Genomic DNA, 23,932 nt, shown 5'->3' with positions numbered 1-23,932 from the left:
AAATAGAATTAGTGATCGACCGACACAATTTTTTTTTTTATTGCCAATGCCGGTATTTTGGTCATCGCACATCGATCCCATATATATATATATATATATATATATATATATATATATATATATATATATATATATATATATATATATATATATATATATATATATATATATATATATATATAATATATTAATTTTTTTTCTATATATTATAGGTGTATGTGTGTTGTGTATATATAAATATGTATTAAGAAAGTGATTGTAAAGGGTTTCTTCTTTAACCACAGTATGTATATATACATTGGGGTTTGCAAGTGGTTTACCCGGTTTATGGCGAAGGATCAGCCATAACCCTGATACCATTTTTTTTTTTTTTTTTCTGCAGTCAGAGAGGCTCATGAGCCGCTGAAACAGTTTCTGAAGAGTCGGGAGGGGACTGTCCCGCCCCGCCCCTCGCCGGTGTTTCTCGGGCTTACCATTTTCTGCCAGTTCACCCAAGAAATAATCTGATGGTGCAGTTGGCTGCTCCCATAGGCGAGCAAAGAGTTTAAACACTTTGCTCAACTCTTTGGCCTTGGAGGATTGGAGTGACGTCATGACGTCCCTTCTGGAAGAATTTTTTTTTTTTTTTGCTTTTAAAAGTAAAGAGATTTGGGTATCTCTTCATAAAGAGGATCTGTCATCATCATTTCTATTCCGAGGGATGTTTACAGATGTTTGTTTTACAAATTGGCCTAAAATTATGAAAAAATGTTTTTTTTTTTTTTTTAAATAATTTTTTTTTGGGGGGGGGGGAGGGGGGAATGTTCTATAGCCGAATGTGAAAAATATCTTTTTTTTTTTTCAGAATTGTCGCTCTTTTTTTGGTTTATAGCGCAAAAAATAAAAATCGCACAGGTGATCAAATACCCCCAAAAGAAAGCTCTATTTGCGGGAAAAAAGGATATCCATTTTATTTGGGTTCTGCATCGCACGACCGCGCTAATGTTAGTTAAAGTAACGCAGTGCCGAATCGCAAAAAATGGCCTGGTCATTAAGGGGGCAAAACCTGCCGGCCCAGATCTGATTAAAGAGAACTGTCATGCTTATTTAATTTAATTGTACTTTGTTTCAAATGAGAATGTTAATTTAAAAAACGTGTGTTCGCAAATACGGGAGGAGAGTATGGGGGGGGGGCTCTGTTTACACTTAAACGTTTTTCAGCTTGTAAAACGCTCATCTCTGAAGTCTAATAACGCCCAACAAGCAAAATCCCGTTCATTTCAATGGCCCCTCTTCACATATGAGTGTTTTGTCACCTGAAGCTCAAAAAGTACATGAGCGTCTTTTTTGGCAGATTACAAGCATTTTTTGGATGTCAATATCTTCCTCAAAATGCCTGCAAAAAACCTAAGAGGATTGGAAGGATGGGTATAGCGATGGGGGAAGGATGGGTATAGCGATGGGGGAAGGATGGGTATAGCGATGGGGGAAGGATGGGTATAGCGATGGGGGAAGGATGGGTATAGCGATGGGGGGGAAGGATGGGTATAGCGATGGGGGGGAAGGATGGGTATAGCGATGGGGGGGAAGGATGGGTATAGCGATGGGGGGGAAGGATGGGTATAGCGATGGGGGGGAAGGATGGGTATAGCGATGGGGGGAAGGATGGGTATAGCGATGGGGAGATGGCCAAGTTGCTCATACAACTTTTGCACAATTCTAATTTTCTGCTGATAAAATGGTGGACATGTTCTTTTGTAAGCGTTTTTAGGAGTGATGAAAACTTCTAAAAGGTCCCCTGAATGGCAGAGGATATAGTTGTTGGGTATTGTGGAACTACAGATCCCAGCTTGCTATGATGGATTTGGTGTTAGACGTATCTCAGGTGCTGGGCCTCCTGTTTGGTCTAGAGAGAGTGACAGCTTTGTGGTAGTTCTTAGAAGCAATGACTCGCTGGCTCTACGTTACTGCGGTCTCCGGACAGTTTGTTGCTGCATTGTGATTCTTCTAAAAATACATTTTTTTTTTCTCATGTGGCTGCGGAGAGGATTCAGGCGACGGCCTGCCACAGTGCGCTTTTCTTTAGATGTGTCTAGACTACTTCTTCATAGAAGGTCAGGGCAGGTAATGGACTTCTATGGAAACGTATCACAGACAGGTCCTAAATAAACGTGATGCATGTCATTGTGGTGCATTTGAGAAATGCATTGCGGTAAAGGAATTGTATTGCTGTTAGCCAAAATGTGTCTGCTGACTTCAAATGCATGTCACTAAATTGCATGAAAATGCATGCGTCTGTAGGGTTTTTACAGCTTTTAGAACAAATGTGGCCTCCAAACTTTTTATGGTCTAAGGCAGGGGTCTCCTGGCGTCAATAACCATGCCCCATCTTTGGTATCAGTGAAAGGACTAGTGCCCCGCGATTGGGGTCAGTGGGAGGACTAGTGCCCCGTGATTGGGGGTCAGTGGGAGGACTAGTGCCCTGTGATTGGGGTCAGTGGAAAGACTAGTGCCCCGTGATTGGGGTCAGTGGGAGGACTAGTGCCCCGTGATTGGGGGTCAGTGGGAGGACTAGTGCCCCCCGATTGGGGGTCAGTGGGAGGACTAGTGCCCCCCGATTGGGGGTCAGTGGGAGGACTAGTGCCCCCCGATTGGGGGTCAGTGGCAGGACTAGTGCCCCCCGATTGGGGGTCAGTGGGAGGACCGGTGCCCCCTGATTGGGGGTCAGTGGGAGCACCAAGGCCCTAAGAGCTGCATCTGCCCCTGGGCCACAGTTTGGGGACCACTCGGGTCTAAGGCTGTGGTTGTGTATAGGTGCTTCAACCATTGCCCCTGACGTCCTAAAAAGAATGCACATAATGTTCAGTATACAGTATGTAGAGAGGACTGTCCGAGAATGGGGACATACTAAATATGAGGATGGTCAGAGACACTGGACGAGCTACAGGTTTGGTTGGAGATAGACATTCTGCAGAAGATGAGAGCCTGGGGACAGGTTATCTAAGGCTAGAAGAGATCACTTCTATACTTCTACCCCTTTACAAACCAATCTTGCCACTACGGACTGCTAGAGTCCAAGGGCCACACAAAAAGTACTAATGCCTCGTATACACGCAACGATTATTGGCCGACCGATCGTCCGACTTTTGTCCAGAGTGGTGTTTTGTTGGTTGGAATGTGCCTAGACTGCACACGAATTTTCTCGACCAACTAAAATCTACTTCAGAAGTGATGTCATGTTCTGGTTTACTTTCCGTGTGTTTTTTCTTCTCTGAGCATGCCCAGTCTTGCTCATCAGATTTTTGTCTGCCGAAATCTGTACTGACTGACGGAAAATCGGCCGTTGTTTTGACGGCCAACAAAAATTTTATAGCCTGCACACCATATTTTTTTCGGCCGAAAAGTCGGAGTCGGTTGTCGGAATCATCATACTAACAAGCCAAAAATCGGCCGATCGGACGTTGGCCAAAAATTCACGGCCAATTATCGACGCGTGTGTACGGGGCTTTAGAGCCGCAGGTTGGACACGAGGTCTCTAAGGCAGGGATTCCCAAACTACGGCCCTCCAGCTGTTGCAGAACTATACATCCCATGAGGCATTGTAAAACTCTGACATTCACATACATGACTAGGCATGATGGGAATTGTAGTTCCTGAACAACTGCAGGGCCGTCGTTTGGGAATCCCTGCTCTAAGGCTTTGTACAGACTGTATACACTTAGTCAAATGCTGTTAACCACAGGTCAAACCATGCATAGTATTTTGCAAAATGCATCCTTTGAATTTTCATAGTAAATGCAGGATTGGCCATTGGTAAGGTCCAGCAGAAAAAATCCTCAGACACCAACATTTTGGTGGCAATTTTTTGCCTTCAGAATTCTATGTATAAACATTTTTGTGCCCTGTTGAAAGCATTATTGTAGAATAGTAGAGTGGAGTGCCACCGAACAGAAAATTTGGTGTCCACATACCTTCTAAATGCCTTGATGGCTCCTGACTTCAACATGAAGTTCTCACTTTAAGGCTGCATTATAGATTCTGGGACTTGTAGTTCTGCTACGACACCTAGCCAGCCACTGGTTTGCTGCCTTTTGGTGATCACAAGCTATGAGGGCATCCAGCTGGCTGGAACACACAGCTTGGGAACAGGCAGCCTTCAACATCCGCACTCTGATTGGAGGTCATTGATTTTACGGGAAAACATGTTTATAGACAGAGTGCTGATCGACCAGTGGAGTTTGACTTCTGCTTCCTTAAGTAAGAGCTGCCTTTCTCCTATTGACTGACAATCAGAGTGAGATGAAAGCTAAGAGCCGGGAGATGGGAGCAGTAAAGAAAGCCAGCTAATATATCGGCAGACATACACGAAGCACGAGGGCTTGTAGGTCGGTTCAGGAACACAATGGATGCTCTGCTTCCACAACCCATGAAAATGCTGTATTTCGGCATAAAACACGAAGTACTCTTTGGGTCCCTATGTTTTCCTTTTTCTATTAATGGAGTTTTCATTTAGCTGGAACATTTTAGTTTTAGGGCTTTATTCTTGGGTTACTATAGAAGTGGATTTAATTTTAGACTTTTTTTTTTTTTCCCATCTCTCTCCTTGGCCAAGGGAGCATGTCGGGTTTGTATTGATAAACAAGTCCCTAGTGCCCAGTCGAAGAGTTACTCTCTTCTCACTACCTCCCCTTCCCACAGCTTCCTGGAACTTACCAAGCTTTTATGGCATTGATTTTACAATTAGCCTGTTAACCCTCCCGCCCTGCTAACCTTGCCGGTACTGCTGGACTGAGCTGTCAATCGGCCCACAATGAAGCAAGCACATACCCCCCCCCCAACCACCACCTCCACCCCCATAACTTCCGACCAGGTGTAATATTCCCAGGTTACCTGCATGTCTTCCTTGTACTGGCTCATGACATGTAACTTTTGTTGTCTTATTCTTCCCAAAGTTTTGTGTTTAGGGTGCAGATAAAAAGGAAAGCTAAATAAAATTCACAATTTGGAATTTTTATACCACATAGAGTCAAAACAAGACAAAGATATACAATTTAAATTTTTATTCCAGAATATAAAAAGTCAATCATGTGACCATTGTGAAAATCATTGTGAAATTTAGGCAATATCAATAAAAAAAAAAAAAAAAAATCATTCCCAATGCCGATACAAGGTCATTCAGTGTCCAGGGCAAAGATGCCAAACTGCGCAACCCCTCCCCTTAGGGTTAGCAGTGCTACTCCTGTCTGCCTTGCAACAGAAGCAACTGGCACAGGGTAACCCCCCATCCCTGCGATAAACCATTGCGCCCAAGGCAGCTAGCTATCCCACCCCCTGATAATTTCCATCCCTGCGATAAACCATTGCGCCCAAGGCATCTAGCTATCCCATGCCCTGATAATTTCCATCCCTGCGATAAACCATTGCGCCCAAGGCAGCTAGCTATCCCACCCCCTGATAATTTCCGATGCTGTCACATGCCCGTTTCAGTTGGTCTGTGCGTTTCACAGGATCTCCCACTTCATCAGGATCCATAATTGGTTTGGGATAAAAGGAAACCCGAAAATATACATTACAAACTAAAAAATGTTTTTGTTTCCTTAGTTATTTTTCCAGTTTTATGTGCAAATCTTTTATCCCAAAACAAAGCTTATTGGTCCTGATGAAGTGGAGGATCCCGTGAAACGCGTAGACCTTCTGAAATGGACATGTGCCAGCATTGGGAATGATCCAATTTTTGTTGATCTTGCTTAAATTTCACAATGGTCATATATTTGACTATTTTCAATTTATATTCTGTAGTGAAAATTATTTTAAATTTTTATATGCTTTGACTTCATGTGGTAGATTTAAAGTACCAATTGGGAGAGTGGTTTATTTCAATTGACCCAGGCACCCCTTTTGTTTAGCACCTATTATGTATAGATGAATAAGCCATGGAGAGGAAGTTAGTGAAAAATCCGGATATTTTTTGTAAAGACCTGATTGTTGCGGTTATTTAGTTCCTCATCCCTTAACTATTCTACATGTAGTATGATTTTTTTTATCTTTTTAGATGTGCTAAAGCGTGTTACTTATATTCAGTTTTTGCAATTCTAAGATTTCCTCACTATTTATTCATAGACCTATTCAGCTACGATTGAAATTTTATTTTTTTTGAGTGCTTGCTACCTGTTTACGTGATTTTCTCAACTGTAGACCTAAAAATATGGAGATTTGTTACAATCTAACTAAAATTATTCATCCAAAAACAGACCTATCTAAATTACAATTCTGACTTTGACTGACACAGGCCTTATTTTTGATGATTGATGGTAATAGGTTTTCAAGGATTTTTAATTCTTAACTTTTTAATTATTGCCTATGGTCTGTGAAAAGATGGGACTTGGCTCCCTGAAGTATAACTAAAGGCACAACTTTTTCTTTAATTTTGGATAGAAATAAGAGATTAGAACCCCTGTCAGGTTTTATTGCGGTCTGTGCTCCCATTAGGGAGATTCATCCTCTCTATTTGTCCTGTTTACCATTCTCAGTTGAAAGTAAAAGAACATCCCAACTATTGGGTTGTTCCCAAAAAAATTGAGAGGGAATCTTCCAATAGGGACACTAGTTCTGGTCCCAAGTGATTCCCTTTATTTGCAGGGATTTCCTCCCACTTTCTGTTTTGGCTAAGTGAAGGTAAATCTCCCCAATGGGGTGGCAAAAAAATTAATAAACCAACAGGGGTTATAACACTCTCTTGCTCGATCGAAAATTTAAAAAAAGTTTTGCCTATAGTTTTAGCTCTTTAACTGGCTTGACTGGCTCCTGATTTCCACAATATTAAATCCACTCGTGACACAGAGAGGTTGATTTACTAAAAGTGAAGAGTGCAAAATCTGGTGCAGCTCTGCATAGAAACCAATCAGCTTTTAGGTTTTTTGTCAAAGCTTTATTGAACAAGCTGACGTTAGAAGCTGATTAGCTGTACCAGATTTTGCGCTTTCCAGTTTTAGTAAATCAACCCCAGACTGTCCAGTTATTGAACAGGTGGTGTAGTCTCTACCATTGGACTGTGGTTACCTATTGTCTAAACGCAATAAGCATTATTTTTTGTTGGACCTTTCACCTAGTCTAATGGGTTTTTTTTTTTTTTCCTTGCAGGTCGGAGCCGTATTGGGTGCAATGAGCTCTCCGCGCAAATCTCGCCATGGAAGGCTGTGATGCTCCTCTCATTGCTGGAGAGGATGGGTGCATCGTTTCTGCGAACCAAAAATGGACTGATCTCAACAGTGCTCTCCACCTTGACCAGTCTGGCAACATGGAGCATCCCAACATGGAAAGCCACAGGTCTCTGGAAACTCTGAGTGGCTCGTTCAATGAATGCATGTCTGAAAGCTCTGACCCATCCGGTGCCATCTCACAGTCTCCCAGCAGGACAGTCTGTTGTAGTGAATGTTCAACCTCCTTTCCTAGTTTGCAGAACTACATGGAGCACCCCTGCCCTGGTACACGGCCATCACTCGCACTGAAGGAAGAAAGCGAAAGCGATGTTAGTGAGGAAGGGGAGGAGGAGAGTGATGTGGAAAATCTTGCTGGGGAGATAGTCTACCAGCCAGATGGCTCTGCGTATATAGTGGAAAGTGTCAGCCAGCTGATCCAAAGTGGTGAAGCCTGTGACAGTAACCCTAGCGAGGCTCTTCTATCTCTCTACAAAAATTCCCTGCCCAATGCAACGGGAAAGTCTGAGGAATCGTCCTCTGTAGGCCCCGTTTACCCACAAATTATCAATACTTTCCACATAGCCTCCTCTTTCAGGAAGTGGTTTGAAAATTCAGACAAGTCTTTCCTGGATACCTCCACCCTTTCAGGCCTCAGCCCTGTCCTGCACAGCTTCCGAGTTTTTGATGTGCGCCATAAAAGCAACAAGGATTACCTAAATAGCGATGGTTCTGCCAAAAGCTCCTGTGTATCCAAAGATGTCCCAAACAATGTAGATCTGTCCAAATATGATGGCTTTGTACTGTATGGTAAGAGGAAACCCATTCTAATGTGTTTTTTGTGCAAACTTTCCTTTGGCTATGTCCGATCGTTTGTGACCCATGCTGTGCATGACCATCGAATGACTCTAAGCGAGGATGAGCGTAAAATTCTTAGTAACAAGAACATTTCAGCCATCATTCAAGGGATTGGGAAAGATAAGGAACCTCTTATTAGTTTTCTGGAACCAAAAAACAAATCTTTTCCCCATCCTTTAGTTTCCTCTGCCAACTCTACTGGACCTGCTAATAGTTTTTATGGCAAATTTAGTGGCATTCGAGTAGAGGGGGATGAAGCCCTGCAGGCTAGCCTAGCACTTCTAAAAGATAGCGACACTACTTCCAGTGGGGCAGAGCAGGCGCAATCCAACCCCATGTCCCAAAGTACTCTGCTTAACCTTGGAGGGTTGACTAATTCCTCCTTCAACGCCTCGGTAAACTCTTTAAGCTCCTCAGGCTCTGGCCCTACCAAACCTTCCTATAACCAGGAATCTGAAACAGAGCCTGAGAAGCATCCATTGGGAGTACAAGACGGCATATCAGAAAGGCTAGAACGTGAGGAGGATGAGGAGGAAGAAGAACTGGATGAGGAAGGTGTAGATGATGATGATGAGGAAGGGGAGGACTGCAAAGCACTGTTTCCACGTGGGCTTGAGGATGACTTGGCGGACAGGCCTCAGGAGGAGTCTAGGGTGTTTGCCGAGAGCAGCGGCAAAAAGGACCTGGCTCTCACAAACCAAAGTATTTCTAACTCTAATTTAATGCCTAATGTGCCCCAGCCTATGGGAAGGGGCACACCTACATGTTCTTCTTCCTTTGTTGTCTTTGATGGTGCAAACAGGAGGAACCTTTTAAGCTTTAACAGTGATGACGTTGGCGCCAGCATGGCGGAGGGTGGGATAAAATTGGACTTTGTTGATGAAAGTGCCAATAGGGACAATGCCACAGCACCTGAACCAAATGAAAGTGCAGAGGGAGAGGACGGAAACTTTGCCACCCACCACCAGCACGCCGATAACCCCTGCGAACTTGTCACAGGGGAGTGCCCTTCTGGGAGTGGGGTGGAGTGTCCAAAGTGTGACACTGTACTGGGCTCGTCGCGCTCACTTGGTGGACACATGACTATGATGCACTCTCGGAACTCTTGTAAGACTCTTAAGTGTCCAAAGTGTAACTGGCATTACAAATACCAGCAAACGCTGGAAGCACACATGAAAGAAAAACACCCTGAACCAGGTGGCTCCTGTGGCTACTGCAAATCTGGTCAGCCTCATCCTCGCCTTGCCCGGGGAGAGAGCTACACGTGTGGTTACAAACCTTTCCGTTGTGAGGTCTGTAACTACTCAACCACTACCAAAGGCAACCTCAGTATTCATATGCAGTCGGACAAGCATTTGAACAACATGCAGAACCTGCAAAACGGAGGGAGTGACCAAGTTTTCAGCCACACTGCCGGGGTAGCAGTTGCTGCCGCCACTGCAGCTGCTGCTGCTTCCAACATTAGCAACTCCTGTGGGGCCCCTTCCCCCACCAAACCAAAAACTAAACCCACCTGGCGCTGCGAAGTGTGCGACTATGAAACCAACGTCGCTAGGAACTTGCGAATTCACATGACTAGTGAGAAGCATATGCATAATATGATGCTGCTTCAGCAAAACATGTCCCAAATCCAACACAACCGGCACTTAGGCATCAGCAGCCTGCCCACCCCGGCTGAAACCGATCTCTACCACTTTTACCTAGCACAAAACATGAACCTGAAGATGGACAACCCAGCTAATGAATCGCAGTATATTATGGGAGGTTTCCAGCTGGATCCTACTAGCCCTATGCCAGGGATGGCTCCCACTGTTGGTAAGTACAGAAAACGGGAAATGGAGGGGGGGGGGGGGACTGTGCATGCTTGTTGGTATGAAATCTGCAGCCATAAAGAAATTGAATCTTTTAATTGTTTTATTGCCAAGAGTTACCAGGATATTTGACAGCATTTTCCTTGGAGCAGTTGACAGATCTCCTTTCCTAAAATTGTTCCATTGGCATGTTTTATCTGTCTGAGTTGAGACCGCTAATCACAAAACAATAGGAAGGGCAAATTTTATGCATTGCTCTGTAAAAGTGGCAGTTGGAACTGTTAAGCTTTTTTTGGAGTTTAAAGTGGAACTAAACCCATCAATTTAATATTTTTTAAAAATGGCTCATACCTGGAATGTACCGTATTTTCCGGCGTATAAGACTGGGCATATAAGACGACCCCCCCCCTAATTTTCAAGTTAAAACATAGGTTTTGGGCTATACTCACCGTATAAGACTACCCCCCTTCCGAAGCAAGGCAACACCATTGAAAAACATCAGATTTCTCATAGATCTCCAAGGTACCCCAAGTACTGTAATACATGTAATCTCTCATAATATCTCCAAGGTACCCTAAGTATAAGTATTACCAGTAGATGTAATCTCAAGACGCTGGCTGTGCGGGAATCCTGTACCGGTATACCGTGTGTACTGTAGCTTCGGCTACATACCGCGCTGAGCCAATCACAATGAGCGATGTATTCTATTATTGAATGCAAAGCCTGCTCGCATTTGCAGAGTTAGAGAGGCGGGCTGATGTTACTCCGCCAATCCGAATAGGCTTTGCATTCAATAATAGAATACATCGCTCTCCCTGATTGGCTCAGCGCGGTACACTGTATGTAGCCGAAGCTTCGGTACATACGGTATACCGTTACAGGATTCCCACACAGCCAGCGTCTTGAGATTACATCTACCGGTAATACTTATACTTGGGGTACCTTGGAGATGATATACTCGGCGTATGACGACCCCCCATTTTTAGGGGATTTTTTTGAGGTTCAAAAATAGTCTTATACGCCAGAAAATACAGTAACTGTCACATTGGTTGTGCTCTCAACCGAACTGTCAAACCACGAAATGGCTGGAGTCCTAACCGATCCCATGTGCAGCACCATGGCAGTTGAAGGTCAAACAGAGGCCAAGATGACTGCTTCCTTGGCAGAAAATGATAGGAGTGTTTAATTCTGCTTTAACACCTTCCCACCGCCGCCTGTGGGCCTTTTAAGAGCTTCTAAATGCCGAGAGCGGAGGCAGGCATTTGGCAAATCTGTAGTATTTATTTAGAAGCAGCCACAGCCTGAGTAGAAAAGCCTGTCCTGTTAGCATGTTGTAAAGGAGGACCCTTCCTGTGTGGAAGCAGTGGTCTTTCTGTAGAGGTCCAACCTACACTCTGCAGAGTCAGAGCTACAGCTCCTTAATCACCAGCGACTGTGAGCTTTAGCACTCAGTCACACCTGAACGTTTTGTAACTTGAAGTCCAAAGTGCCAAAAACAACCAAAGCCCCATTGCTTTTAAATGGTGCCTGCTCACATATGGGTGCTCAGGTGCCTGAATCTCAAAGCCTTAAAAAAAGGAAAGGCGCATGAGCTACATTTGCCCCATAGAATTTTTATTATGGCCTGAAAATTAGCATTTTCAAGCCTGAACACCCATCTTTCTAGTTTTTAATGTTCCATTGACTAGAACAGTGGTCTCCAAACTGCTGGCCTTTGCTTGCCTGTATGCCGCCCTTGTGGCACTGTTCTTTACACTATTACAAGGCTCTATTCCTCCCACTGACACCAACAATGAGTTACCATTGCTCCCGCTGACCCCAGTGATGGGGCACTATTGCTCCCGCTGACCCCAGTGATGGGGCACTATTGCTCCCGCTGACCCCAGTGATGGGGCACTATTGCTCCCGCTGACCCCAGTGATGGGGCACTGTTGCTCCCGCTGACCCCAGTGATGGGGCACTGTTGCTCCCACTGACCCCAGTGATGGGGCACTGTTGCTCCCGCTGACCCCAGTGATGGGGCACTGTTGCTCCCGCTGACCCCAGTGATGGGGCACTATTGCTCCCTCCCGCTGACCCCAGTGATGGGGCACTATTGCTCCCTCCCGCTGACCCCAGCGATGGGGCACTATTGCTCCCTCCCGCTGACCCCCCCCCAGCGATGGGGCACTATTGCTCCCTCCCGCTGACCCCCCCAGCGATGGGGCACTATTGCTCCCTCCTGCTGACCCCCCAGCGATGGGGCACTATTGCTCCACATCCGCCACAGCCCAGCCCTCCTGAAGTCTTAAGGAGAGTAAATTGTCTTTTTGTTTAAAAAGTTTGGAGACCCCTGGCCTGGAACAAAACACTCAAAACCTGATAATGCCTTAAAAAAACACCAAAAAAGAATGCTCCAAAAATGTTGCTCCGTAAATTCCAGTGAAAGCTCGCACTCGGGTGTAAATAAAGCCTCTTTGAGTCCGGAGCTATAGGTATAACTTAGCAGGGGGGGTGTTGAATCTCTGCAGAGAGACCACTTCTTCCAAAATAAAATGCTGGGGGCCATCTCTGCAGCATGCTAACAGTACAGGCTTCTGTACACAGGCTGCAACTGCTTTCTAAAGAAAACAAACTAAGATACTTTTATATTGATTTGATTTAAACTGAAAATTCAGTTGGACTTCAAAGTTGCTGTAAACCCTTCCATATACTAAGTGAAGTGACTGACCTCAGATGATACACAGAGCTAAAACAAATCCCCCTACATAAGTTGTACCTGTTTGTCTGCAGCATTCTCTTCTCTAAATCCATTCAAAGTGCAGAATTTACACAGAATCTCTCAGCTAGGGGGTGGAGAGCTGAAGTTACATCAGTGAGGAGAGCTTTGGAAGCTGATTGGAGGAAAGGGACCCCCCCCCTTCACACAGGACATAGGAACAGAGCTGAGGCTGTCAATCAACTGGAGCTCCCTCCCCTTGTCCGAAGCGACTCCTGCAGATAGCAGAGGAAGGAGGCAGCAGAAAGAAATTACACTTGGTGCTCTGGATTGAGACAAGTACACACTGTATGCTTTGTTCATATTTCAGGTCTGTGGTTGTAAAGGTTATAAGGTTATTTTGCTGTGCTGTGCATCTGGTTTGTAATACAGGTAGATGGTATGTAGATGCACCTTGGCTCTTTTATTTGGTTGAAATGTTATAAAAAGATGACTACACCTGATAAGCCTCTTGACTTGATAGCCTAGCACAATCTAAAACTCCTTTAAAATATGATTTTCTCATTTACATTCCGCCATAATTCACGAAGCCCATTGAACCATGGCGGAATTCCAAACCCCGACCCTAGTGCTGCGGGGAAAGGAGATGGCAACGTAGCCACGGTGCTGCTGAACCTAAGTGACATTTTTAGGACAACTGCAGATCATACCTTGCTGTCCTGTTTGATTCATCAGGGACCTTCTTAAGATTCCTTTGTAGGCAGGGTTGGTATTTTAGGTATCTTGGATCAGTGATGAACGGGAGATGGGAAGAACCAGACCTTCGAACTATTGTCCCCCCTGCCGAGCCCCTTGCTGAGTCTTCCTTATTAATTACAGATGGTTGGCTCTCTCTGATACAGTTTCACTCTGATTATTTATGGATTGTCATTGCTAACAGACGCAAGGGTCTGTCTGCAGGCCTTCTCCAGACGGAAAGGATTTGTAGAATTTATTTATCGCTCTGTTAGGTGATCCTAGGTAGGTTTTTGAATTGGGCATCCTGAAAAAAAAAAAACTGCTTTAGGGATAAGCAGATTGCAGAAGCCTTCCAATCTATATGCCTACAAGAAAAACAATGAGTCTGTGGTTGGCAATGGGTTTAATGTGCCCTGTCGTCTTAGTCATTCCACCCCAAATTGATCAAGTTGTCGCTCAGTTTTCCTTCTGAAGGTTTTTTTTTTTTTTTTTAATAATCATGTCCATAGACACTTAAAATATTTTACAACATGGGTGTCCAACCTTTTGGCTTCTCTGGGCCATATTGAGTGTACAGAAAATTTCTCGGGCCGCATATAAAATATATACTATTAGTTAAGATGTATAAGTAATAAAACGCCGCCATGCCCCCCCCCCCAGCACTAATTTAACACCACTAGTGAATGATCCCCTCCAAGGCTGTCTCTGTGGCCGTGCCCCCGACTCGACTTCCTTCCTGCCCAGCAAAAATTGTCAGGGGGCAGTGGGCCCCCCGGGCCGCAGGTTGTACATGCCTGTTTTACAAGGTTCTATGGTAGTGTTGATTTAACTAGTCACCTGGCAACGGGGGATTAAGAGGGTAATCTCTTTGACTAAGTCCCATTGGGCTGGACGAAACGTGTCAGATTGTGGCTATTGGTGACGGTGGTGCCAAGCAAGTAACCACCTGTGGTAGCTATGCAGAAGGGAATTCTCTTGGCACAGGACCTAGAAGGCCGCCACTATTGCTGTAGTGATACCGCTATCTCTGACAGTGATTTGCAACTTCCAAAGTGAGATATGCATATTAACAATGTTTCAAACTGAACCAATGTAACTGTAGACTTCAGCTTTAAAAGTGAAGTATGGCCAAGGCATTTTTGTCCATACTTCTCTTGTGGGTCACAGGAGTGCTCTTACTTTTTGCTCTCATTTGATCCAGAATCAGCCGACAGCGGGCTCCAGACTCTGGAAATATCCTGACAATATTGTTGGGATTCATCCTGCGGCCGCCTTTCAGCTCATGACTGAGAGCCAGCTGCTACCATCTCCACCCCAGCCCAGAGCTCCAGTGCTAGGGGAGGCAGAGCTGGTCCAAAACAAAGTGATCAGTGGTCATGTGATCTCTGTCCTCAGTCTTCGAGCTGTATTGGGACAGATGCTTCTGCATGAAGGTCAGTATAGAGGTTTTAGGAGTTTTTTTTTGCCTGCACTTTTAAAATTGACAGATGACAGATAAGTGAGAGGACCCACCTTTGCTGTAACCACCTAAACAGGCTCAGTATTGTACTGAATGCCCTGCATTCTTTTATAGATCGAATGTCTCTCCAAAGATCAAGCTCCCACTGCAGGGAATGTCTGTAATTTTACTTCAAGCTCTGTATAGTCCACTGAGAAAGGTGTTGAGCCAATAACTTGAGCGAGGGCATAAGCATGTTTGGACAGTTTCCCAAAATTTTTATTGCTGCCAATGGCACAGTGTCTAAAATTTGTTACGGCGGCATTAGGAAATAATGGGCTTCCGAATACAAAGCATAGGTAATCTTACACGGAATAACCCTCTTTTTTTTTTTTTACTTATTGTATATTGTTTCCTCAGTCTTTCTTAAGTAGGAAATATGGAAGATTGATTGAAGCTTTAGCACCAAGAGCATGTGACGTAACTTATGTCCGGGCATAGGTCAGCTCACATTATTAGAAATGGTTTCAAACATTCTTTTAGATGACCATTATTCTGAGGGCACTTTTCCATCATGTAATGAAATATTTAAATTTGCCTTAACAGATTGACTCTTTCTAATAATAAGTATTATTTGTATATAGGATTTATATAGCACCAACAGTTTGCACAGCGTTTTTTAAGACTTTAAGATTTCTTGATGGCTGTTAGATTGGACTGACTGATTCCTAACTTCTGTATGTATTCAGGTCCGGAGCAAGTGAACCCGTCAGCAGTGAGTTTTCCTTCTCTAACCCAACTGTGTCTTTCTCTTTCCCCTCTTAGTGGGTGGTGAAATCCCGCTGGACATGCGGTTGGGTGGTGGACAGCTGGTTTCGGAAGAGCTCATGAACCTGGGCGAGAGTTTTACTCAAACCAACGACCCTTCCCTGAAACTCTTTCAGTGCGCCGTATGCAACCGATTCACAACCGACAACTTGGACATGTTGGGCTTGCACATGGGAGCCGAACGCAGCCTACCGGAGGAGGAGTGGAAGTCCGTGGTGGGGGATTCTTACCAGTGCAATCTCTGTCGTTACAACACCCAACTGAAGGCCAACTTTCAGCTGCATTGCAAAACTGACAAACATGTACAGAAGTACCAGCTGGTGGCTCACATCAAGGAGGGGGGCAAAGCCAACGAGTGGAGGTTGAAGTGTGTTGCCATTGGCAACCCAGTGCATCTGAAATGCAATGCCTGTGACTATTACACCAATAGCCTGGAGAAGCTGCGTTTGCACACCGTGAATGCAAGGCATGAAGCCAGTCTCAAGTTGTACAAGGTAAGATGGTACTGATCTGTGATTCCACAACGGGAACAATGTTATGTTCATGATTTTGCATCTTGTCAAGTACGTAGTGAGAACTTGATGTTGGATGGGTGTGGCCATTTTGTTTCATTGACCAATTACTGGCCTTTGGTTCAGAAGAGGCTTCTGATATCTGTATACAAAGGGGACCGTAAGGGGTCCAGATGGCGTAGCTGTGTCAGTGGTTTATAGTAACACAGACTGCATTCTATGGAAGCCCTGACAATGAACTTCTCTTATTTGCTCCCTGTCTTACATTTACCATTGAAAATGTGTTTTTTGTTATATCGGTTTGAAACATGCAGAAAAAACCTATTGGTCCTCCCATTAATCCAGTAGGCTGATAATGTCATGTGCTCTATGCTGTCTGGTATCAGTTGGGATTTTTTTCTGATCTCCTTGTGGACTACAGAACCCTTCCAATGCCTTGGAGAGGTGGAAGTGTGCTGTATTCCTGAAAAATTTCCCCTCCTAGGATGAGAACTCTCCTCCTCCTCCTCCATAGATATAGTATGGTGAGTGAGCATTGCCATCCTAGGGTGAGATCTCTCCTTCTCTATAGATACAGTATGGTGAGTGAGCATTGCCATCCTAGGGTGAGATCTCTCCTCCTCTATAGATATAGTATGGTGAGTGAGCATTGCCATCCTAGGGTGAGATCTCTCCTCCTCTATAGATACAGTATGGTGAGTGAGCATTGCCATCCTAGGGTGAGATCTCTCCTCCTCTATAGATACAGTATGGTGAGTGAGCATTGCCATCCTAGGGTGAGATCTCTCCTCCTCTATAGATACAGTATGGTGAGTGAGCATTGCCATCCTAGGGTGAGATCTCTCCTCCTCTATAGATACAGTATGGGGAGTGAGCATTACCATCCTAGGGTGAGATCTCTCCTCCTCTATAGATACAGTATGGTGAGTGAGCATTGCCATCCTAGGGTGAGATCTCTCCTCCTCTATAGATACAGTATGGTGAGTGAGCATTACCATCCTAGGGTGAGATCTCTCCTCCTCTATAGATACAGTATGGTGAGTGAGCATTACCATCCTAGGGTGCGATCTCTCCTCCTCTATAGATACAGTATGGTGAGTGAGCATTGCCATCCTAGGGTGCGATCTCTCCTCCTCTATAGATACAGTATGGTGAGTGAGCATTGCCATCCTAGGGTGGGAAGTGTGTTACTGGCAGGATCACCAGGTGGGAATAAATAAACAAAAAAGAAAACTGATTTGGCCAACACGTGTAAGGACTGGCACGCTACGATATATAACTTTTTGTTTTTCTTCTTGGGTTTGGATATGTTTTAAAATGTAACCAGTAGTATATTTGGATTGTACGTTGTGAAAGTATTGCCACTGCCAAGATGCTGGAATGTCGTATTCATTTTATTTATATTAATGCGATCTGTGTGTTTTCTGGAATCAAGTCTAAAACCTGTAGGAACGGGAATGCTGCAATGTTGGCTGCAGGAGCCAATCAGAAAAATCTTTTAATATGGTCCCATTCCTCCAGTTATTATACCCAAAACGGCCCTAAATTTTAAGAACTACTATTTCTCTGGCTGCTGTTTGTGTTGGTTAGATGGTTAAATGTCTTTCATGCTGAACTTGGGGATAGTTGAATGGTTGCTGAATTTCAGCACTGTCTCATTGATGGACACAATGAGGGAGATTTAGTAAAACTGTAGAGTGCAGAATCTGGAACTGCTGTGCATGGTAACCAATCAGCTTCCAGGTTTTATTGTCCAAGCCTAAGTGAACAATCTGAAGTTAGAAGCTGATTGGCTGCCATGCACAGCTGCTCCAGATTCTGCACTCTCCAGTTTTAGTAAATCAACCCCGTTGCATAGATCAGATTGTTGTAGGGCCAACCAAAATGAATCCTACTGCAACACTACTCTACTCTAGGGGTGACAATAATGCATAGCCTGGCGTGTTGTTTAGTTATAAGCACCTGGCAGCATGTCTGTGTTTTTAAAGTGGTTGTAAATCTTTACATATACCCATCAATGAGATGAACAGTGCCCCCTTAATGGTGTCCATAGGGAGAATGGGGCTTCATCGGTAGGGTAATTTGGTGAAATAGTGCCCCAAGGGCCAGATATGGGCAAGCAAAGGGCAACATCCGGCCCCTGGGCCACAGTTTGGAGACCACTGGAATAGAACACAGCTGATTGTAATCTGAGACCTGAGTGGAGAGAGAGAGGACACCCCTGACCCTCTACACAATGTCATAGGGAAACTACACCGCTAAGGTTGTCAATCAGTTGGGGTGGGGTGGGGTGAGGTGTACATCTCCTGAGATTCAGGGGTGTTGGGATAACCTGTCAGAAGTGACTAATGCAGATGGAAGAGAGCGAAGACAGAAATCACACACTGTGCTTTGGATTGGGGCAAGCACACACTATAAAGTATTATGCTCCAGTTTATTTTTAAATTCAGAGGTTTACAGTTGCTTTAGGACTAGTTGACCATACAGTTTAATCATTGAGGTGCCCTACCGAATGCTTGCTTGGAGGGTCCGGTGCTGGATCAAATTTGAGAGTAGTTGTTAGTATGTTGTCATTACAAGGGGTGGTACAGGCTCCATTTTCCTGCTATGCCATCCAGAGAGTGCCTTACAAAAAGCAGATAAATTATTGTTTACACAACGTTTTGTCAATGGGTCCATTTTTTTCCCACCTTTTTTGTGGTTGAGGTTGTCCTAGACTAAAACATATGCCGGTTTAGGATTATTTTTTTATTTTTTTATTTTTTTTTTAACAAACTTTATCAAGATGTCACAGGCGCCTCAAAGTTCAATTGCTGGTGTTCTGTCAAAAGAGCCAATTCGTCAAATTCTCCAATTATGTCACTTCCGGCGACTCTCCAGATTTCAACGACTTGGCTATTTTCACAGAACACCGGAAGCCTGTACATTACAGTACACCAATATAATAAAAAAATGTTGTTTGGCCACTACTAACCAACAACATGGCTGCCTCTCAAGCGGCCACAACTTTTTATATCGGGTGTGTCATCGTGTAACGTAGTGTATAGACTGCCTGTGCTCTGTGAGAAAAGTCAAGTCATCGAAATCTGCAATTACTGCTGCTGGAGAGTCACCAGAATTGACGTAATTGGAGATTTTGATGAGTTGGCTCTTTTGACAGAACACCGGCCGTGCGCGAGGCAGTGAATTGCATCGCGCTGGAATGCCGTACTTTTTTACCAGCACGTTGTGCCCGCAATGCAATGGTGTGAACCGGGCACATAGGAGGCAAGGCATTTTGCCTTGTCCATGCAGGGGGACTGCGCTGGGATAGCCACCCAACGTAGTCCCACCGCATCACCAACCAGTGTTAATTTAGATGACAAATTTTTTTGTCGACTAAAATATAACTAAAACAATTCAGATGAATAAAGTATAACTAAAACTAAGATGGCATTTTCGTCAAGATTATGAATAAATCCAAATTTGACGTCAAAATTAACACTCTGAACCTTTTATTTATGGCTTCAGTGGCTTGGCTCTGAGAAATCAAAGGGAAACCAGTAGCAGCAAACGCAGGGATCAGAGGGGTGCACAATCGGATGCATTTCTGGCCAGCAAAATGATACTTGCATGTAGTGACTACTCATAGAAAGCAGTTTAATTTCTTTAAATATTCCCTTTAAGGTTTACCTTGCTGGGTGTGTCTTTTTTTAATTTAATTCACCAAGCGGTTCAGATTCAAAATCAAATTTTAGGTTTAGCAGAGTGAGCCTAGATAAGGAAAATGAAGAATAATTTTATTAATAATAATAATTACTAAAGGAAAATATATAGTCGCATTTTTTACGAACCGATGCAAATTTACTGTGAACTGGTAGTCCTCTTGATCCTTCAAAAAATAGTTGCCTTATAAATGCACAGACAGGTCCCCTTTTGCGTCTCTGGAAAGGACTCTTTTATTAGTCTCCTTTCAACCTCACTATACCCCCCCCCCCCCCTCCTCCCTTGCTGGTCGTGGCTTTTGGTTCTCTAACCATAGAAGCAGTGAACATCCCGTAAATAGCCTCCTGCTCACCCCATAGAATTCCTCCAGACACTACTATTGATTTTTCACTGGACTTAAAGCCTTACCCTCCTCTCTAATCATTCCATAATGGCTTTAGTATGAATGGTCAGGTACAGTTCCCCATAAATCTCGGTCGGCTCATTCACTTACCTTCCACACATTGCATATACTTTCTGCACGCTAACGCTTTCCTATCCTCCCGTCTTTTATCTCTATTCCAGCCTCTGCACTTTATTTAATGGGGATGTCAGAGTGCAGCTTCTTCCCCTGCTCCCCCTGACACTCATACCGCAGCCCTGCCAGGGAGCCGATACTGCGAGCGGAGAGCGGTCCTCAGGCCAGCAGTTCAGAGGCGAGGTGGACTGAGGTCGATTGCATGTTATGTTCCCTCTTGCAAATGTAATCCATTAGACTGGCACATCTCTAATCAGGTTAGAGCAGAGTTAAATGCGTCTAATCATCTTCTCCACTGTCACACACACAAAACGCCGCCCAATGCCAAAATGGTATCCAGGAGTGAAAATGACAGGCCTTTGTCTCGGTAGGGGCCGGAGCCCATGTGGTAGTCTGGAAAGGCGATTTAGAGATAGCGAAAGGGAACTGCAATCTGGTTTTGCTTAAAGGTGAATATTGAATAACTTGGCTTTCATCCCTGTATGGTCTCTGAGAGCATCCAGCCTGCTAATGACTTGGTTGATTGGCTTTTTTTTTTTTTTTCCTGTGCTGACCGGTTCATCAGGAAAAATGCTTAGAGAGCCTGCTATTTTAACCCCACACAGGGATCAGAGATGGGAAATGCATTCTGCTGCAAGAATCCATTTAGCTACTGTGCTACAAATAAAGCCTTTTGTTGTAAAGCTCCCTCTTTAGGGGTAAACTGTTGAGGACTACAGAGGCCTAGTTCCTCAACAAAGGCCATTTCTAAAGTGTATGTCCAGGCGTGAACTAAATTTGCCCCCAGCCTCTGTATGTCCAAGGATCCCTCTTTAGGGTGAAACTGCTTAGGACTACAGAGGCCTAGTTCCTCAACAAAGGCCATTTCTAAAGTGTGTGTCCGTGCATGAACTAAACTTACCCCCACCTCCTGTACGTCCAAGGATCCCTCGAAGATAAAACTGCTTAGGCTACAGAGGCCTAGTTCCTCAACAAAGGCCATTTCTAAAGTGTAGAACTAAATTTACCCCTAACCCCTGTATGTTTAAGGATTTCTCTTTAGGGTAAAACTACTTAGAAATGGCATTTGTTGAGGAACGAGGCCTCTATAGTCCTAAGCAGTTTTACCCTAAAGGTACATTCCTTGTTATACAGGGGTTGGAAGTAAATTTGGTTCACGCCTGGAAATATGCGTTAAAAATGGCCTTTGCTGAGGAGCTAGGCCTCTGTATTCCTAAGCGGTTTTACTCTATTCTAAAGAGGGATCCTTGGACATACAAGGGTTGATTGCAAATCTAGTTCACACCTGTACATATTTAGAAATGGCCTTTGTTGAGACCCTAGGCCTCTGTAGCCTAAGCAGTTTTACCTTCGAGGGATCCTTGGACATACAGGAGGTGGGGGAAAGCTAAGTTCATGCCTGGACACACACTTTAGAAATGGCATTTGTTGAGGAACTAGGCCTCTATAGTCCTAAAGTGTGTGTCCGGGCATGAACTAAACTTACCCCCACCTCCTGTACGTCCAAGGATCCCTCGAAGATAAAACTGCTTAGGCTACAGAGGCCTAGGGTCTCAACAAAGGCCATTTCTAAATATGTCCAGGCGTGAACTAAATTTACCCCCAACCCTTGTATGTCCAAGGATACCTCCTTTAGAGTAGAGTAAAACTGCTTAGGAATACAGAGGCCTAGCTCCTCAGCAAAGGCCATTTTTAACGCGTATTTCCAGGCGTGAACCAAATTTACCTCCATCCCCTGTATAACAAGGAATCTCCCTTTAGGGTAAAACTGCATAGGACTACAGAGGCCTAGTGCCTCGAAAAAGAGCATTTCTAAAATGTAGAACTAATTTTACCCCCAACCCCTGTATGTCCAAGGATCCCTCTTAAGGGTAAAACTGCTTAGGACTTTCTCCCTCACTCAGATAATTTGACCCCAGTGCTGATGGAGAGGGACAGGCGAGGGAAAACAACAATGTTGTGCGGGTATCTGAAGTCCCCATGATCAACCAATGATGGCTAGAAGGTTGTAATGGTGCACAATGAAAATGTGGATTTGTGTAACTAAAAGGCTGGCTTCATCCACCCATTGTATACGATTTCTGGGCAATTTTTAGGCATTTTTGCAAGGCACCCCTGAAGAAACCTGAAGGCATCCTGGTTAGAAAAAGACTGCTGTAGAGTATGTCTTCTCATTATAGTCTCTTTACCTTGTGCCTGTATCAAACTGCTTTTATTACTCCCTGTGACATCACCAGGCTAGTCAAGGTTTTGGCAGGGGCAGCTGCTTGGAGATTGGCTCCTAGTATTGTAGGCATGCACCCAAAAACTACATCTCCCGAGAGCCTTTCCCTCCACACAGTATTTGATCAGGCTTCTTGTATCCAAGCAAAAAAAAATCTGTTATGCATGTGGGGACAGAGAGACGGATAGGTTTAGTTCTGTAGTACAAATGGCGGGACTGACCATAGTGATTGGAAATTCACTACCCCAGAGACACTGGGGGGGATTTCCTAAAACTGGTACTGAATGTTTGTTTTTTATTTTGCCTGGAAATGCACTTTTGATGGCCTTCCCTGAACAAGTCTCTGACGGATAATGGTCAGAAAATGGTGTTGCCGCCCCCAGATTGATTTTCTGGCCCGGGTTGGCTGGTGCGTTATTGTGGCTTGGTCTTTTTACTGTGGAGGCGAGGGAATGATGGAGGCTTATGTGGTAAAATGGACCCCCAATAGTCAGAGATGACCATTGTCACCGTTTTTGCAGCCTCCTCATTAGAGGAAGTGATGCTTAAACCTCACTGTGCACTTACATTTATTGGTATGTGCATAGCCGCCCTTGTGCAGGCTTTCTCTATCAGTTCTAGTAATGGATTTAAAACCTCAACCAGAGGTTGGTAGTGTTTTACTATCCATGGTGTCTTATGATCTGAATAACATGGCCGAAGTGGATGGGATAAAATCACTGATCAAAGCTTATGAAGGAAAGAAGCAGTGTGCTCAGCTACTGACTTGATTTATCTTTGCCGGTTGAACTACGACTTCTTTGCCCACATAAATGGTTTGGCTCCTAAAATGAAATGAATTTGCCTTACGCCCATAGAGAAAGGGCGCCTTGACTGATGGGGGTATGGCTTAGTAACTGTGCCTGGACATACGCAACATGCAAAGTGGCTCTAAAGTGATTTGATACCTTGGCATGGGGCGAGCAGTGAAAGATGAGAGCCAATTGGTATACATTATATAAGATTTGTATATGTCCCTTTACAGCACAAGCCTATTACTGCATTTTAATCTTAGAGGCCAATCAGAGCAACCAGTTCTCCTTTCGGGTACTAGAATACCTAAGAGGAGTGCTACAAACTCTTAAAATAAATTCCAAGACTGGTAGTTCATCAGCAGTTGGAAAGCATTGCTGTAGATGGATGTATAATGGAACCTTGGGCACTCTGCATAAGCGCTTTCTCCTGCTCTGAGCTGTCCTTTGTAACCAAGCCTGATTATTTTTGCATTGGAAGCGTGCCATGGAGATGCCCTGCTCAGTGCCTGGATGATCTCTGTGTGCTCCATTCTCTGATCATTCACAGTTTATCTTGGTGATGTCTGCTTCCTCTCCCCCCCGGGCACACACAACTGTCTGCAATTTAAGACTAATTTTATAAAGGTGCATTTGC

General features: G+C 44.3%; 1 protein-coding gene across 5 annotated transcripts in view; it reads left to right on the top strand.

Annotated features, from left to right (window-relative positions):
- ZFHX3 (zinc finger homeobox 3) overlaps positions 1 to 23,932 on the top strand; it is a 169,005-nt gene that overhangs the window by 51,289 nt on the left and 93,784 nt on the right. For all 5 annotated transcript variants that reach the window (XM_082269672.1, XM_082269673.1, XM_082269674.1 and 2 more), the window contains exons 2-3: positions 7,120 to 9,848; positions 15,544 to 16,040. In XM_082269672.1, the coding sequence (XP_082125798.1) occupies positions 7,166 to 9,848; positions 15,544 to 16,040 (3,180 nt within the window). In that variant the 5' untranslated portion in view covers positions 7,120 to 7,165. The remainder of the gene's footprint in view (positions 1 to 7,119; positions 9,849 to 15,543; positions 16,041 to 23,932) is intronic.

The sequence above is a fragment of the Pelophylax lessonae genome (genome assembly GCF_965119305.1).
Source record: "Pelophylax lessonae genome assembly, chromosome: 10".
In the NCBI taxonomy this organism is placed as follows: domain Eukaryota; kingdom Metazoa; phylum Chordata; class Amphibia; order Anura; family Ranidae; genus Pelophylax; species Pelophylax lessonae.
This window is presented reverse-complemented; position numbering and strand designations above follow the sequence as displayed.